Source organism: Furipterus horrens, unplaced genomic scaffold, assembly GCF_987537825.1.
Source record: "Furipterus horrens unplaced genomic scaffold, mFurHor1.1.pri manual_scaffold_4, whole genome shotgun sequence".
Lineage (NCBI taxonomy): Eukaryota > Metazoa > Chordata > Mammalia > Chiroptera > Furipteridae > Furipterus > Furipterus horrens.
Genome location: NW_028327174.1, coordinates 5,934,713 through 5,951,236, shown reverse-complemented (window position 1 = coordinate 5,951,236; position 16,524 = coordinate 5,934,713). Strand labels below are relative to the sequence as shown.

The 16,524-nt window shown below is 44.2% G+C and overlaps 1 protein-coding gene across 1 annotated transcript in view; it reads left to right on the top strand.

Annotated features, from left to right (window-relative positions):
• TNRC6B (trinucleotide repeat containing adaptor 6B) overlaps positions 1-16,524 on the top strand; it is a 247,397-nt gene that overhangs the window by 176,613 nt on the left and 54,260 nt on the right. Inside the window, exons 8-10 of the mRNA XM_090272393.1 lie at positions 7,827-8,168; positions 10,408-12,750; positions 14,640-14,798. Coding sequence (XP_090128519.1) covers positions 7,827-8,168; positions 10,408-12,750; positions 14,640-14,798 — 2,844 coding nt within the window. The remainder of the gene's footprint in view (positions 1-7,826; positions 8,169-10,407; positions 12,751-14,639; positions 14,799-16,524) is intronic.

Genomic DNA, 16,524 nt, shown 5'->3' with positions numbered 1-16,524 from the left:
TGGATTTTAGACTTAGAATTGAGTTTGTGGTATTGATGTAATAGATCAGATTTAACAGGGGTGAAGGGTAAGACTGAAATTTAAAAGATAGATTATGTAATGGAGGAATTTAGACAAAGCAATTTAGCCTTGTTAAAAAGCTATTTGCTTACCTAATTATTGGTGTGACTCTAGAGAAATTATTTAACTTCTCCTTGGCTAAGTTTCCACATGTATGAAGTACAGATAACAATGCCTATATCATATGGATTTTGTAAGGATTAGAGAGCTGGAGTTTATAAATGCCATATAAATATTCAATATATTAAAAGGGTGGTCAGTATTGTCAGAGACATTCCTGGCGCTGTTGATGTAGTTGAATGGATTGAAGGCTTAAGCTGTTGGGAAGAGGAGCGCACAGGAAGAAGTAATTAACACTCAACAATAGGAGGTGGTCAGAAAGATGGTCAAAAATGTGAAGCTGGCCTCAGAGGGTGACTTTAATGGGCACTTTAGTTTGTTAGTGGGAACAAAGAAAGGGGAGAAGCAGGAGGCTGGAAGGAACATAGCATGTGTGGGGACACGGCCCAGAGATTAGACTGCCCGAAGCAGAGTAGGCTGCAGAGGGGCAGGAGATATTGAAAATGTATGCTCAGAGCCTTCTGTGCTGTGCTAGATTCTTGACTCGATCCTCTCTCTGTGAGTAGGCAATGAAGGACATTAAATAGGAAGAACATCCAAGAGTACGCTATGGAAGGTGAATTGACCGGGGAGCAGGTGTAAGGCAGTGCCCAGAGCTTCACAGCCCCCGGCACTGATGTCCTTGACACGCTCCCGATTCCTCAGCCAGTCCTGCCCAGGAGGAGGATTTGTTAGCAATCCCATGTACTTCTGGGGGTCAAGATGGGGTGAGACCAGGGAACTCTACAGTCCCGTGGCATCATTGATTTATGCCGCATGCTAGGCTGCGCTGTCCTCCTTCCCTGGTCTTTTCTGCCATGATGTGAGGAAGACAAGCTAGGAGACTGCTGCAGAAGTACATACAATAGGTGGTAAGGTCCTGCCTGTCCTCCCATGGTAGAAGAGGGGGAAAAAAAGAAACCGAGTGAGAGATGTCTAAGAGGTAGAATCTAAGAGCCTTTGCCTTAGAATGTTAGGGTGAAGAAAATACCCTTAAAGATCATCTGGTTCAAGCTTCTTTTTCATAACATGGTGCCTGATGCACAGTAGTAGTGGAGCATAATATATCTTGAATGGATAGATGAGGGGCAAGACCCAGAGATGTGTTGGCAGCACTAATTATTGGCCTACTTGGCATGAGAACATAAACCTCCTGACACCTAAATCAGTGCTGACTCCATTATGCCATAGTTTGTCTCATAATGTAGGAAAAAAAGGTTAAAAAATTATCTGAACCTTATTTTAGTACTACAGCTCAATTCACCTCATTTTCATTCACGGTTCCACTTATAATATAACACATAAGAATTAATAAACTAAAGCTCTGATTTTTTTAAAAAGCTATTCAGGTGATGATTGTCTTAATGGGAGTTATCAGTATGAAATGATCGACTTATAAAAACTAACCTGACCTTAGCTGCATTAGAAAAAACACAGTTTCTAGAAAGGGGTGTGCAGTTCCTGAAACGGACACCACGCTGTGGAAAGAACGGTGATAAACCTCTGTGGTCCGTGTGGTGTTTGGGCCAGATTGGTTAAGAAATGTGAACCAAGGCTTCCCACCTGGGGAAGGGTCAAGTAACTGTTTTCCATGATTTGAAAACCAGTTCTCATCCCAGGAGTACCAGTGGTGGGTGAAAGCCACACAAAAAAGTTTCCAGCTCAATATAAGTTTTAAAAAATTAATTTTAGTGTCCAAAGCGGGACCTCATAACCTTTGCCCCTCGGGGCGCAGCTGGGGCGGGGGTGGCGGTTGCAGCGCATCGGCCACTGACCGCTCTGACTTCTTTCTGTGCCTCTCCCAGAGGCCTGTTCCAGTGAGCACATGTGGGCGGCTGGGGTCATTTTGGAGTCTCCTCGAATTTAGTAATATTCGAGGTGAGGGTTTTTTTTCACGTAAATAACTTACAAACTAAATTACTTGTAATATCCCTCACACTTTTGTGTTCTCACACTGTGGTGGCAGCCATTTGTTCAGAGAGGGAGCTGGCTTTCTCTGGAGAGTGAGGGAATGTGCGGTGTTAGGTGACACATGGCGCAGGTAGGTGGCCAAGGTGAGAGGGAATGAGGATTGGAACCTGGTTAGGAGAAGCGGTGCTAGACAGGAAGGAAGGGATTAGGGATGCTGCAGTTCAGTACAATTTACTGTTGATTAGATAATGGGGTGTGGAGAGAAGCACAAAGGCTAAGGCACCTTCCGGGTTTCCAACTTGAGCAGCTGGTTGGGTGATGACTCCATTCCTTGAACCTGGAGGTAATGGGAGGGGAGCAGGGGAACAAGTTTAAGGGTGAGGGCAAGGGTGGAAGAGTCCTGAGTTGGAGATAGTGATTGGGGAAACATTTTTACATAGTTATGGGAGAGTTTGTACTCAAGTAAGTTAAATATGGGAAGGGTACAGACCCCACCTTCACATTAAGATTTTTTTTAAATATCCAGGGATCCGAACAAGATGGTGGTGTAGGCAGATATGACTCGCCTTTCCACACAACCACATCAAAATTACAACTGAAATATAGAGCAGCCATCAGCCAGAACCGTCAGAAATTGAGTTGAATGGAAGTCTGACAATTGCGGAATTAAAGAAACCACATTCAACGAGACGGGTAGAAGGTACACTGATGCCAGACTGGCTGGTGTCTCACCCACGTGTGGTGGATAAAAATTCAGGAGAGGTGTTTTAGGAGCAAGGAGTCCAGGCCCCGCACCAAGACCCCCCAGCCCAGGGTTCCAGCGCCAAGAAGATAAGTCTCCACAACTTATGGCTGCAAAAACCGGTGGGGATTGAGTCAGTGGAAGAAACTGCTGGAGCCCCAAGCAGTTTATCTAAAAGAGCCCACACGTGGACTCATCTATCAGATTCACTCCCTCTGAGCTCCAGCACCGGGGTAGCAGCTTGAAAGGCACCAGTGGCACACAGGGAGAAAGTGAAGTGTCTGGCATCAAGGTGAGCACAGGCCATTGTCCCTTTTCAGGACCCTCCACAGAGCCAGCAAATTGATGCCATAGCTGAAACTCCCATCAACCTGGCTAACACTGCTTGACCCTCTTTGGAGATCCCCAGACGCCACCCCACCCAATTTACGGCCCCACCAAAGCTGCTTTTCCCTATGAATGGCTTTTGCTTCACAAATTTCTAAATCCTCTCAAACAAGCAACAGCTGACCTAAGGGAGCTCCAGGCCCAGCACTACCCCAGACAGCTTAGATTCACAGCGTGGCTTCACCTGGAAATCTCCAAGCCCAGCACAAGTAGCAGCCATCTCAGATTGCTTTACAGCTTAGGTGGGGTGCCCTAGGTGAAACACAGGTGGGAGCTGACCTTGGTCTGCACCACCCAGGAAACTCCAGGGCCAGCACGACCACCCTGCCCCTGCAGAGCTGATCCTCCACGGAGGGCAGAGGTTGGTGGTCAGTGGTCATAGCCAGTCCTTGCAGCTGACTGGCCTGGATCAGTCCCTCCCATTGATCTGCCAACAGAAACCAAGGCTCAACTACAAAAGGAGGGTGTACTCAGCCGACGCAAAGGGCACACCTCGTGTACCCAGCTTGGATGATAGGGCAAGCTGTGCCACTGGACTCTACAGGACACCTACTACATCAGCCCATACTACTAAGACACAGAGTCAAAGAAGCCCTGCCCAGTACAAAGAAACAAACAAGGTAGCTGCCAAATTGAGGAGACAAAGAAATATGGCCCAAATGAAAGAAGAGAATTCCAGAAAAAGAACTAAATGAAATGATGGAGCTAGCCAGCCTATCAGATGCAGAGTTCAAAACACTGGTGATCACGATGCTCAGAGAAATGATTGAGTACAGCCAAAAAACAAAGAAGTGAAGGTTATACAAAGTGAAATAAAGAAAAGTATACAGGGAACCAACAGTGATGGAAAGAAAACAGGGAGTCAAATCAACTATTTGGAACAAAAGGAAGAAATAAACATTCACCCAGAACAGAAGAAGCAAGAATTCAAAAAAACAAGGAGAGGATTAGGAACTTCTGGGGCAAATTTAAATGTACGGATATTCGAATCATAGGGGTGCCAGAAGAACAAGAACAAGAAATTGAAAATTTATTTGAAAAGATAATGAAAGAAAACTTTCCTAATTTGGCAAAGGAGATAGACATACAAGTCTAGGAAGCACAGAGAGTCCTAAACAAGTTGGACCCAAAGAGGACCACACCAAGACACATCATAATTAAAATGCCAGAAGTTAAAGATAAAGAGAGAATCTTAAAACCAGCAGGAGAAAAGCAGAGAGTTACCTAGAAGGGAGCTCTCTTAAGACTCTCAGCTGATTTCTCAAAAGGAACAATGCGGGCAAGAAGTGACTGGCAAGAAGTATTGTGTTGAAAAGCAAGGACTTAAAACCAAGACTACTCTATCCAGCAAAGCTATCATTTACAGTGGAAAGGCAGATAAAGTGCTTCCCAGACAAGGTAAAGCTAAAAAGTTCATCATCACCAAGCCATTATTACATGAAATGTTAAAGGTACTTATTTAAGAAAAAGAAGATCCAAACTGTGAATATTAAAATGACAACAAACAACTATTAACAACTTAATCTAAAAAACAAACTAAGCAAACAGAACAGGCACAGAATCATAGGTATGGGGATCATTTGGAGGGTTATCAGCTGAGAAGGGGAAGAGAGAGGAAGGGGGAAATGGTGCAGGGATCAAGAAGCATAATTGGTATGAACAAAATAGGGCAATGTTACGAATAGTACAGGAAAAGGTGAAGCCAAGACCCATGGACATTAACTGGGGTTGATGGGGAATTGCTGGTTGTGGGGGTAGGGCAAAGGGAAGAAAATTTGGACAACTGTAACAGCATAATCAATAAAATATACTTAAAAAATAAAAAAGATTTTTAAAAAAGATCCAACTTATGACCAAATTCAGCTGCCACCCTGCAACTCTTATTAAGGGGGTAGTCAAAAGCAGGAGTTGCCAGCTATGACCCTTCAGTCAAATCTGACTCACTGCCTGTGTATGTATGTACTGCCCGTGAACTAAGAATGTTTTGTACATTTTTAAATGGTTGGGAACAAATGAAATAAGAACAGTTTTACAACAATGAAAATGATAGGAAACTTGTATTTCGGTGTCATGAATAAAGTTTTATTGGAACACGACTACACTCATTCATTATACGTTGTCCGTGGCTGCTCTTGCCCTACAAGAAGAGATGAGTGGTCAGGAAGGACAAAGATCATATGGCTAGCAAAGCCTAAAGTATAAGATATTTACTCTCTGCCCCTTTACAGAAAAAATTTACTGACCACTGAGAAGAGGATGAGCAACCCATAAAGGAAGAGAGAAAGGCCGAAGAGCCAGCTGGAGTGGGTCTTACACACACAGGGAGGGCACGATGGGCCACCTGAAGAAAAGGTCCGAGTGTCTGTTAGACTGGCAGTGGTCACTGGGATTTAATGAGGAGAGAAGCTTCTGGGGAAATACAGGGCAGAAGGCAGTGCCCATTGAATTTGGGGTATGAGTGGACGGGAAAGAAATGGAGACAGTGCTTAGCAGTTACTAAAAATTGTTCACTGTGCGTTGTCTAGTCATGGCATGTCACCAGTCTTTGAGGTTTTTGTGTATGTTGTAACTGATTATTCCTCACCAGAAATCCTCAGTCTAAAATAGTATCTTTTCTAGGGCTTGTTTGCATTTACTACTTTTAAACATTTTCTAGATTGTTAAAAATGTTTGGTACCATTAAGGTATTTAAGTAAAATAGTAGTTCGTATTGGTCCTGCCTGTTTAAGAATTTACATATTTTTATCTGAAAAAGTTGCATCTTATTAAGTTTTTCAGAAGTAGAGGCAATTGGAAGTCTCACTGTGAGATGAGAACGGTATAAGGTAATTAAGGCAACAGGGAGGGGAAGGAGTCAGTCCTTAGAGTAAGTAAATGGTTTTGAGGAGTAAAGGGATGATTTATGATCCCCTCTTGTCTCTGATGCGATGGGGGCAAAATGCCTCAAGGAGCGTTAGCGAGGACTCTTGCCCAGTGTGTGATACTCAGCAGATTTCTTTGCTTGTGCTGAGTGGTGTAGAGTTAGTCGAACTGGTGTTCAGACCTCAGTCCAGTAGTCTGGTCTTACTGTGTCTTATTCTGTCTTAGGGAAATGAGTCAAGGCATGTAATGGACCTTGTTACCTTAGAGTGAAGACTATAGGCCTTTTATAGAAGAGCTGCCTCACAGAAACATGGCCCCTTCCATCCTAAAAACCACTTGCAAAGGATCCCCCAGCCCTCGCCAGCTTCTTGCTTATTCACACGACAAGGAAAGGGAATTGAGAATGCCATGTGGCATAGAGTCTTCCACGCACAGATAGAAAATGGGTCATTAATTCATTCTTACTTATCAATGTTATCGGTTATTTATCCATTGCCTATTATAGCTCATGCAGGGTGTCCAGTAGGTATAGAGTGGTCCCCCTGATTTCTGATGATGTATCTCTCTCCTCATAAAGGAGCCTGTTCAACGTGCATCAGCTGGTGCAGCATCATTTCAGTGGCCAGAAAGAATGGTGCTGCCACCAGAGCTGGCCCCAACATTACTCTGGATGTCAGGGATTTTGGCCTCCCAGTCATCTAAATTATGAGGCTCAGTGATTGCTTCTGTAATCACTGCCAACTCCTTATTTGCTCGGCAAATTTATCTTAGGAAAGGCGGCAGTTCTCTGGTAGGGTGATGCGAAGGAGGTGCACGTCCAGGAGCACGGCCTCTGTGGGATGGAGCCAGAGGGTCCTGCAGATTTTAGCTTAACGGTCATCCAGCACATCCCCACAGTTCCTTTGGTTGCTTTTAAAGTAAGCAAAAATATTAAATTATTGGTAAAGTCAATAGGGAAACTATCTACATTTTGAAATTTTTATTTTACATAGCGTTGTGAAAAGTGCAAGATACACTTAAAATAGGGGTTGGGGATGGACAAAGCAAAAAGATTTATAGTATTTCTAATATTTGCACACTATGCCAAGCAGGAGTCTGAGTTCAGGTGGCTGTAGTAACCAACAAATTGATGTTGTGATTCTCTAGATTGAGATTCCCTGTGGCAGGCCTTAAGAAAAAAGGACGGAAGATGGGTCTCGGCCTTTGCAGGACTTACGGCCTGGTGAGGGAGAGGAGCCTGTAAAGGGAGAATTTCAGTGTAATATGGTAAATCCAGTAGTAAAGAGAGATGGACAGCATGTTGCAGGAGCACAGGAGAAGGGAGCCCACTGGTTCAGGGACTTGCAGAAAAGTTTCTCAGAGGTAGATCTTTAAGAATGTGGATGACAGGACTGGGCCCTTGGGCTGATAGCCTTGAACCAACTTCACCCAAGACTTTGACTGTGGACCATATGTACCTTAGAGACCTGCAAGGCAACCCTTCAGAGAATTCCACTGTTGATTTCGGGGAATGGATAGGGATCGCTTTCCTGTCCCCCTTAGTCAAGGGAATGGAATTCCATGATAATGCTGTCTTTGAATCCTTGTCACCGTCACCCCCACCTCCACCCTACCTTCAGTAAACTGAAGATGCTGGCAATTTGGGAAGGCCGTGTCCATCAGGAATAGGATGAAAGAAGGGTTGTCTTATTGCAATTGGTTCCGTGTAAACATTCTTAAAAATGTATTTGATTTCAAAGATTGTTTCCCAATCTCTCTCTTTCAGTGCCCGAAGTGACGAAACCAAGTTTAAGCCAACCAACGGCCGCCAGCCCAATTGGCAGCTCTCCATCGCCACCAGTCAGTGGTGGCAACAATGCCAAAAGGGTGGCAGTGCCGAACGGACAACCGCCAAGCGCCGCCCGCTACATGCCTCGGGAGGTGCCGCCGCGATTCCGTTGCCAGCAGGACCACAAAGTGTTACTAAAACGTGGGCAGCCCCCTCCACCCTCCTGCATGCTCCTCGGGGGTGGGGCAGGGCCTCCTCCCTCCACAGCACCTGGAGCAAACCCAACAAACGCACAAGGGACAGGAACGCTGCTGCAGAGTGAGAGTGGGACTGTGCCAGGTGAGGACCCTGTGTCAGTGGTTGGAATTCATGGCAGCTTTTGCGAGGGAGGAGGAATAGCACTTCTTTTGTATTGCTTGGTGTGAAGTCCACAAAAAACATTGATTACATAAACTGCTGAGGTTATTTGAAAGATGGTAGAGAATCCCATTATGAGTTGTGCATCAGCATTTCTCTTCCGAAACTGGGTTTTAGCGTCCAGTGAGTGTGTGCTCTTGGCATAAGAAGCTAACATAGCTGCTGTTTGTCATCGCTCTTTGGAGCCTTTTTTCCCTTCTCAGACAAGAGCATTACAAATTCAAGCCACCGTAGTTCCAGCTGTTGCCATAAGTCTGAGCTCCAAGTATGATTGGAAGTGGGACTAGCACAAGGGCGTCTTCTGAATCTTGCATGCTCATGTGTATGCTCACAGAATGCTCAGCAGGTACAGAGAATGGTCTCTTAGTACTCTATAGGATATTGGGAGGATACCAAATAATATCATTCTATAGTCTCTTATTAGCTTTTTTTCCCCCCAAGCAATATTTCATTAGCAGGCCCTGGATTTTGAGTATTATTTTAAAAACTGTATGTAGATATAAGGATTGTAAGCCAAAGGATTCTACTAGAAGTTTCAAGATCTTTTTCAATGTGTGACTACTAAGTCAGTTAACAGCGAAGAACTTCCAAATACTTTTTTTAGCTCATTAACAGATTTCAATTATCTCTTAAAATGTTTTTTTGAGACTGTATTAAAATTCAGAGCTTAAGCACCATTAAACGTTGGCAAGGACAGTGAATTGCGGTTGTTAACAACAGGATGCTTTATCCTAGTAAGTTTGAACATAATATTACTAGAAAAATTCTCTCTTGTGCAGAGAAAGGTTGGAAAGAAACCTGGTATGACATAAGCTTCATGTAAAGATAAGCCCTGTGCATGAGGCTTCCCTGTAGTGACCATTAGGCCAGGCCCAAAGTCAGCAGGGAAAGGCCCCCCGGCCCTTTGTGACCAGGTATAAAAGGAAGCATGAGAGGGGTGGCTGTATCAAGCATTTCTGCAGCCCAGTCCAGCCAGGCCTGGATGTCGACATGGGTCCTGTGTGAGCCAGAATCTCCTGCTTACATTCTTAAAACAACAGAGGCCCCGAAATCTCAAGAGTTTGAGATAATGTGCTTTCTTACTTTTATATGGTTGTATGTAATATTTTTTTCAACTTCATATTGCTATTAAGCTGCTTGGATAAAGGAGCTAAGTAAGTTTAGAAGAAATAATCGGATTTAAATCATTGTCATTTTTCCCCACCAAATATGGTAAATTCCCCCAGAACATGTGCTGAGCCAAACAAACTAGTTCATCAGATTAAGTTCCTAAGGTGCACAGACCGATTCCTGCCTGTCTGCCCTGGGGTCCGGCTGGGGGCGTTCGTATTCAACCAGAGCTCGCTGAGCAGCGGTGCACTGGACACTGTGGAACTCAGATGTTAGCAAGAGAGGGTCTCTGCCTGGAAAGCGCTATCATAAGGAAGGGAAGACCTGAACACAGTACTCTAGCGCTGAGCAAAATGGCTCTAGACAGGGAAAGACTCTTTACTGGTGATGAGCTCAAAAAAAACTTCATGGGAAAAAATGGCACTTGAACTATGCCCAGAAAAAATGGGCAAATTTCCATGTATGAATCCAGGAGGGAAAAGACAGTCAGTGCTGATGTGGAATGGGGCCTGGGTGAGAGCTGCAAGCTGTGGAGTGCCAAGCAGTGTGGATGGTGGGCATGTGCGTAGGAAGTCGTGGAAGAGGAGACTAGACCAGTCACGTGGTCCCAGTCCTGGAGCACCTCCATCAAACTCCAGGCCAGAGAGTCTAGCTTTCCTCTTGTACACTGAGGAGCTGCTGAAGGTACCTCATACAGCGGCGCTGTAATCCCAGGTGTGCTCTAGAAAGCTCCCTCCAGCCAGGAGGGTTTGGAGTAGCTTGGAGATACAGAGCAAGTAGGACGTTGTCTCACTACCAGAAGGCCCTTCCTGTTAGTAGGAATGGCAGAGGGGCAGCTTGGAGAGACGTCGTGGAGGTAGGCGTAGGAAACAGGCGAGACAAAAGGGAAGAGATGAGCGAAACAGGCTGAGAGAGCTCACTGAGGCAGGCACTGGGGCGGAGAGGCTAGTTTACAGGGAAATGCCATGAGCTCTCTGGGGGCAGTTTCCGCTTGAGCTGTTACTAGATTGTGCATCTGTATCTGTGATTGATGAGACTGTCTCTTTCCCAGAGTCAACCCTTGGAGGTGCTGCTGCTTCAAATTATGCAAATTCCACTTGGGGCCCGGGAGCCTCCTCCAACAACGGCGCCTCCCCCAACCCAGTTCACACCTGGGAGAAGGTGATTGTAGACGGGTCTGACATGGAAGAGTGGCCTTGCATTGCCAGCAAAGACACCGAGTCTTCTTCCGAAAACACCACCGATAACAACAGTGCCTCGAACCCTGGCTCTGAGAAGAGCAGTCTGCCAGGAAGCACCACTAGTAACAAAGGAAAAGGGAGCCAGTGCCAGTCTGCGAGTTCTGGGAACGAATGTAATCTTGGGGTCTGGAAATCCGACCCCAAGGCTAAATCTGTTCAATCTTCCACCTCTACTGCAGAGAGCAACAATGGACTAGGAAATTGGAGGAATGTGAGTGGTCAGGATAGAATTGGACCTGGCTCTGGCTTCAGCAACTTTAACCCAAATAGCAACCCATCCGCCTGGCCAGCGCTGGTCCAAGAAGGAAATTCTAGGAAAGGGGCATTGGAGACCGATACTAGTAATTCCAGTGCACAGGTTAGCACAGTAGGTCAGGCATCCAGGGAACAGCAGTCAAAGATGGAAAATGCGGGTGTTAATTTTGTTGTCTCTGGCAGAGAACAGGCTCAAATTCATAACACTGATGGACCAAAAAATGGAAACACTAACTCCTTGAACTTAAGTTCACCAAACCCCATGGAGAATAAGGGAATGCCCTTTGGAATGGGCTTGGGGAACGCCTCCAGGAGCACTGATGCCCCTTCACAAAGCACTGGAGATCGAAAGACTGGGAGTGTTGGATCTTGGGGTGCAGCTAGGGGGCCTTCTGGAACTGACACAGCCTCTGGACAAAGCAATTCTGGAAACAATGGGAACAATGGAAAGGATAGAGAGGACTCCTGGAAAGGAGCTTCTGTTCAGAAGTCAACTGGGTCAAAAAATGACTCTTGGGACAATAATAACAGGTCTACGGGTGGGTCCTGGAACTTTGGCCCTCAGGACTCTAATGACAACAAATGGGGTGAAGGGAACAAAATGACATCTGGGGTCTCTCAGGGAGAATGGAAACAGCCGACTGGGTCTGATGAGTTGAAAATTGGAGAATGGAGTGGTCCAAACCAACCAAATTCTAGCACTGGAGCATGGGACAATCAAAAGGGCCACCCCCTCCCTGAAAATCAAGGCAATGCCCAGGCTCCCTGTTGGGGAAGATCTTCCAGCTCCACAGGAAGTGAAGTTGGAGGTCAAAGCACTGGAAGCAACCACAAAGCAGGAAGTAGTGACAGTCATAACTCTGGCCGTCGGTCATATAGGCCCACACATCCTGATTGCCAGGCTGTCTTGCAGACTCTCTTGAGCCGAACTGATTTGGACCCCAGGGTGCTCTCAAACACTGGCTGGGGCCAAACTCAAATTAAGCAAGACACAGTGTGGGATATTGAAGAGGTGCCAAGGCCTGAGGGGAAATCTGACAAAGGAACTGAGGGGTGGGAGAGCGCTGCCACACAGACCAAGAACTCAGGGGGCTGGGGAGATGCACCCAGCCAAAGCAATCAAATGAAGTCTGGATGGGGGGAGCTCTCAGCCTCTACAGAGTGGAAAGACCCCAAGAACACAGGAGGCTGGAATGACTATAAGAACAACTCCTCTTCCAATTGGGGAGGAGGACGACCAGATGAAAAGACTTCTTGGAATGAGAGTTCCAGCAAGGATCAGGGGTGGGGAGGTGGACGCCAGCCCAATCAAGGATGGACTTCTGGAAAGAATGGTTGGGGAGAAGAAGTTGATCAAGCAAAAAACAGCAATTGGGAAAGTTCTGCGAGTAAACCTGTGTCTGGATGGGGCGAAGGAGGGCAGAATGAAATTGGAACTTGGGGGAATAGTGGGAATGCAAGCCTGGCTTCCAAAGGCGGGTGGGAAGATTGCAAAAGGTCTCCAGCGTGGACTGAGACAGGCAGGCAGCCCAGTTCCTGGAATAAACAGCACCAACAGCAGCAGCAGCCACAGCAGCCACCGCCACCACAACCAGAGACCTCTGGTTCATGGGGAGGCCCACCCCTCCCACCCCCAGGCAACGGACGACCTTCCAACTCCAACTGGAGCAGCGGGCCACAGCCAGTAACCCCCAAGGATGAGGAACCCAGTGGCTGGGAGGAACCATCCCCACAGTCAATTAGTCGGAAAATGGACATTGATGATGGCACTTCAGCCTGGGGAGACCCCAACAGTTACAACTACAAGAATGTGAATCTGTGGGACAAGAATTCCCAAGGGGGCCCAGCACCTCGAGAACCAAACTTGCCTACCCCGATGACCGGTAAATCAGCATCAGGTAGGCAGTGGCTTTTCTTGCAGGTTTTGATGAAGAAAACAAATCCTAAACCAAGGCATTTTTATTGAGCTGTATTTATTCAACTTAGCTGTGTTCTGAGAATCTTTCCTGCATTGAAAGAAACTCTTTTTATAAATTGATAGCAATAATGGATGCTGGTGATATTTTTTAATGTTCTTTCTTGGCAAAAGGAAAAGATGGTAGCCCTGTGTTAGTCTCCCAAAATTATATCTTTGTAATTGTATTGGTCTGCGGAATCCAAAACTTCTATCTTGCTAAACAAACTGTGCTCTAGATTTAATAATAAAGAATTAAAATAGTAGCAGAAGTAGACCCGATTTCCATTCTCGTTGTACCCATGGCCACATCCTGTGTGTTTCTCTTTCCCCAGCGAAGGGAAGTACTATGTGTTGTTCCTGCAGAGGCCGTCAGAACACTAGCGAAGCTGGGGTCTGGAAGGTTTTGCTCACTTTCCAGATAATTTTAATGATCACCTTTGAAAGTAGAGGACTTTGTATGAGATTGTTATCTAATGATAATCAATTGTCCGGAATTTAAATTTCTTCCCACCTTATTCAAATAGGAAACACCAAACCTAATAAATTAAAAGCAGTGCTGGTAATATCATTTATAGTTTAGCCTTGTCAACTTGAATGCCCCCATAAAGCATACAGTTCAACAAACTAAGGAGATGCACCACTCAGGTGTTTTGTTTTGTTTTAAATAAAGTTAATCACAATATTCAATTTTCCACTCCCCAAAGTAAGCCTAGTGTTCAGTGGACCAGTTTTGGCCACTTAGAAGATGATTGCTTTTAACTAGTTTTTATTTTTTCCCCCAAATATTGAAAAGAATGAGGAAAGAAATGAAGATTGTTCATTAATTCCTTATCTAGGATAAAACCTGCTAATCCATAAAACACTTAATCCATGTAGTTGGCTGTCAAGAGCCACATGTTCCCCATCCACAGATGTAACTGACCACAGATCAGAACTGTTTGGAAAAAACAAAAATCCAGAATTATATTATTGTATACTATATAGTTAGGCCTATGATGGTTGTGTCTGTACAGAACATGTACAAACTTTTTTTCTTGTCATTATTCCCTGAACAATATAATATAACAACTATTTACATAGTATTTACATTGTATTAGGTATTATAACGAATCCAAAAATGATTTAAAGAATCCTGGAGGATGTGCATAGGTTACATGCAAATGCTACTCCATCCTACATAAAAAACTAGTGCATCCCTGGATTTTGGTCCCGGAACCCATTCCCCTTACATGCTGAGGGCCGGCTGTGTAGCAGAAACCTTCAAACTGTACCGAAAAGCAGAAGGTGATACATAAGAGAATCATAGCCCCCAGGGTCTCTCCCACAGGTAATCTCTTAGAATTTTTGTGTCTTACTGTTCATCTCTATACCAAAATATATTTATCCTTTAATCATTTTACACAGAAGGGATTATAGTATATATACTGTTCTTCACCTTGCTTTTTTCATTATACATAGAAACTTTCCATATTACCACATACAGTTTTTGACTTTTAATTGCTTTGTATATAGTATTTATATTATGGGAGAGCTACGTGTGGTCTAACCAGTCCCTTTTTGATAGATATTTAGGTTGCTTCCAAATGGTTTCTGACAGTAATGCAGTGGACATTGTTGTATATGTAATTTCATCTACTTTTATGAGTTTAATTATGGTATAATTTCCTGGCAGTGGAATTACTGGGCCAAAAGGGGTAATTGCCAAATGCCCTCCGTGAAGGTGGGGCTTGTATTTCTCAGAGTGCTTGTTCCTTTCCCCTTCACCCCACTAGGTATTACCATGTGCCGTGTAATACATCATTCTTAGAAACACATTTCCTGTCCTTACAGTCTGGAGCAAAAGCACAGCGCCTGCTCCCGATAACGGAACTTCAGCTTGGGGTGAGCCCAATGAAAGCAGCCCCGGGTGGGGCGAGATGGACGACGCAGGAGCATCGCCCGCGGGCTGGGGGAGCGCACCTTCCAGCACTCCAAATGCCATGAAGCCTAGTAAGTGTGCAGTGTCGCTTTTGAGGAGTTCTCTGTTGATCTGGGGGCCAGACCTTTTCAGGGGGCTGTTTAGGGTTGAAACTGTTGTTACAACGAGATTCGGGACCTTGAACCTTTAAAAAATGGTTAGTTAGCAAATGGTGGTGACTTCAGTTGGCAAATGTTAAAATATTTGCATTGAACTGAGAGTCACACGTTAATCTTATTGATGATATTTTAAGTTAGGTTTAGTGTCTGGCCAGAATTGGAATGTTGGTGTGGTGCTGTTTTTGACCAGTAACTGAAATATCGCTCTCAATATGTTTTGCATTTCTACTCTTCTGTTAGTATAATTTAAAGTTTCCTGGCTTTTAATGTGAGACATAGTCTCTGCTGCCCATGGACTTCATCTTTCTGTCCCTTCCTTTTCCCTCTGTCCCTCTTCTCGTACATCCGCCCACGTGAGAACATTTAAGGTTTCTTGAACCTGACAAAGATTTCTTCATTTGAATTTTTAAACAAAGCACGTCATACTTAAATTCTTAGTCATTGAAAATCTAAACTATACTTGATCCAGCTGGCAATGTGTAGTCACAGTAATTTGCAAAACTTTGTAAACGGATGCTTTGGAATTTCTCAGTGGCTGTTCAATTGAAAAATTCGATTTCAAATGCCTATTTTCACTTGTTTGTAGTTTTCCTAAAAAGTATTTCAACATCTCTTTTCTACATTGTAGACTTAAGGATTGTCTATTTAAAAATGTCATACTGAATGCTCAAAATTTGAAAAAGAATAAAAAAATTTCGTTATCAAATTTATTGTATGATATTTAGGACTCTTATAGTGCTACATGAAGAATTATGATTTTAGATATATAAGTTATATATACATAAGTGTGTGTGTGTATACACACACACAAAGTACTATATACCTAAGTATATGTATGTTATATATAACTTGACTGCATTTTAAAAAATATGTATCTCTTCCACTTCATAGAAACAGCTTTATAAAGACTTTGATTTTCATTGTAAAATTGGTAGTATTGTCATGAGAACAACCATTCTGTAGACTTGAAATAGATCCAGAAAGCTATTGGAAGACATAAAGAGAAACCCTTGGCATAGGGGGGTACTTTAGCATTACTTTCAGGATTTTTATGTCTTCCCAACATCAGAATCCCCTTTCTTTCATCATAAAACTGTCATTTTTCACCCTACCAGTGTGCTTCAGTTGGTTAAGCATCGTCCCACAAAGCGAAAGCTCGCCAGTTTGATTCCTGGTCAGGGCACAGGCCTGAGTTGTGGGTTCTGTCGGGGCACATGCGAGAGGCAAACAACCGATGTTTCTCTCTCTCCGTCGTTCCCTTCTTTCCCCTCTCTCTAAAAATAAGTACTTTTTTTTTTTTAAACTCACTTTTTTCTAGATATTGAAAATGTTTTCTACTCTTCAGGATCATCTGTAGTCATAACTGTAGCTACCCTTTCTCTGGGTGCTCTGAATATGTCATGCCCAAGAGGAGCAGGCTTAGGCCATCCCAGCCTGTCAACCAGTGCTGGTCGTTAACCTGTTCTCTTCTCTAGACTACAGGTACCTATGACTAAAAACAAGTTATTTTTTTATCTTGGACATCTTTGTTTTTATAAAGGGGTCAGTATGTTATTTATATTGGGTTTTTAATTTCTGTTGCTTCTCGAGCTGTGCTTGCATAACAGTGAATAATCTCATATGCGGGAGAAACCAACCC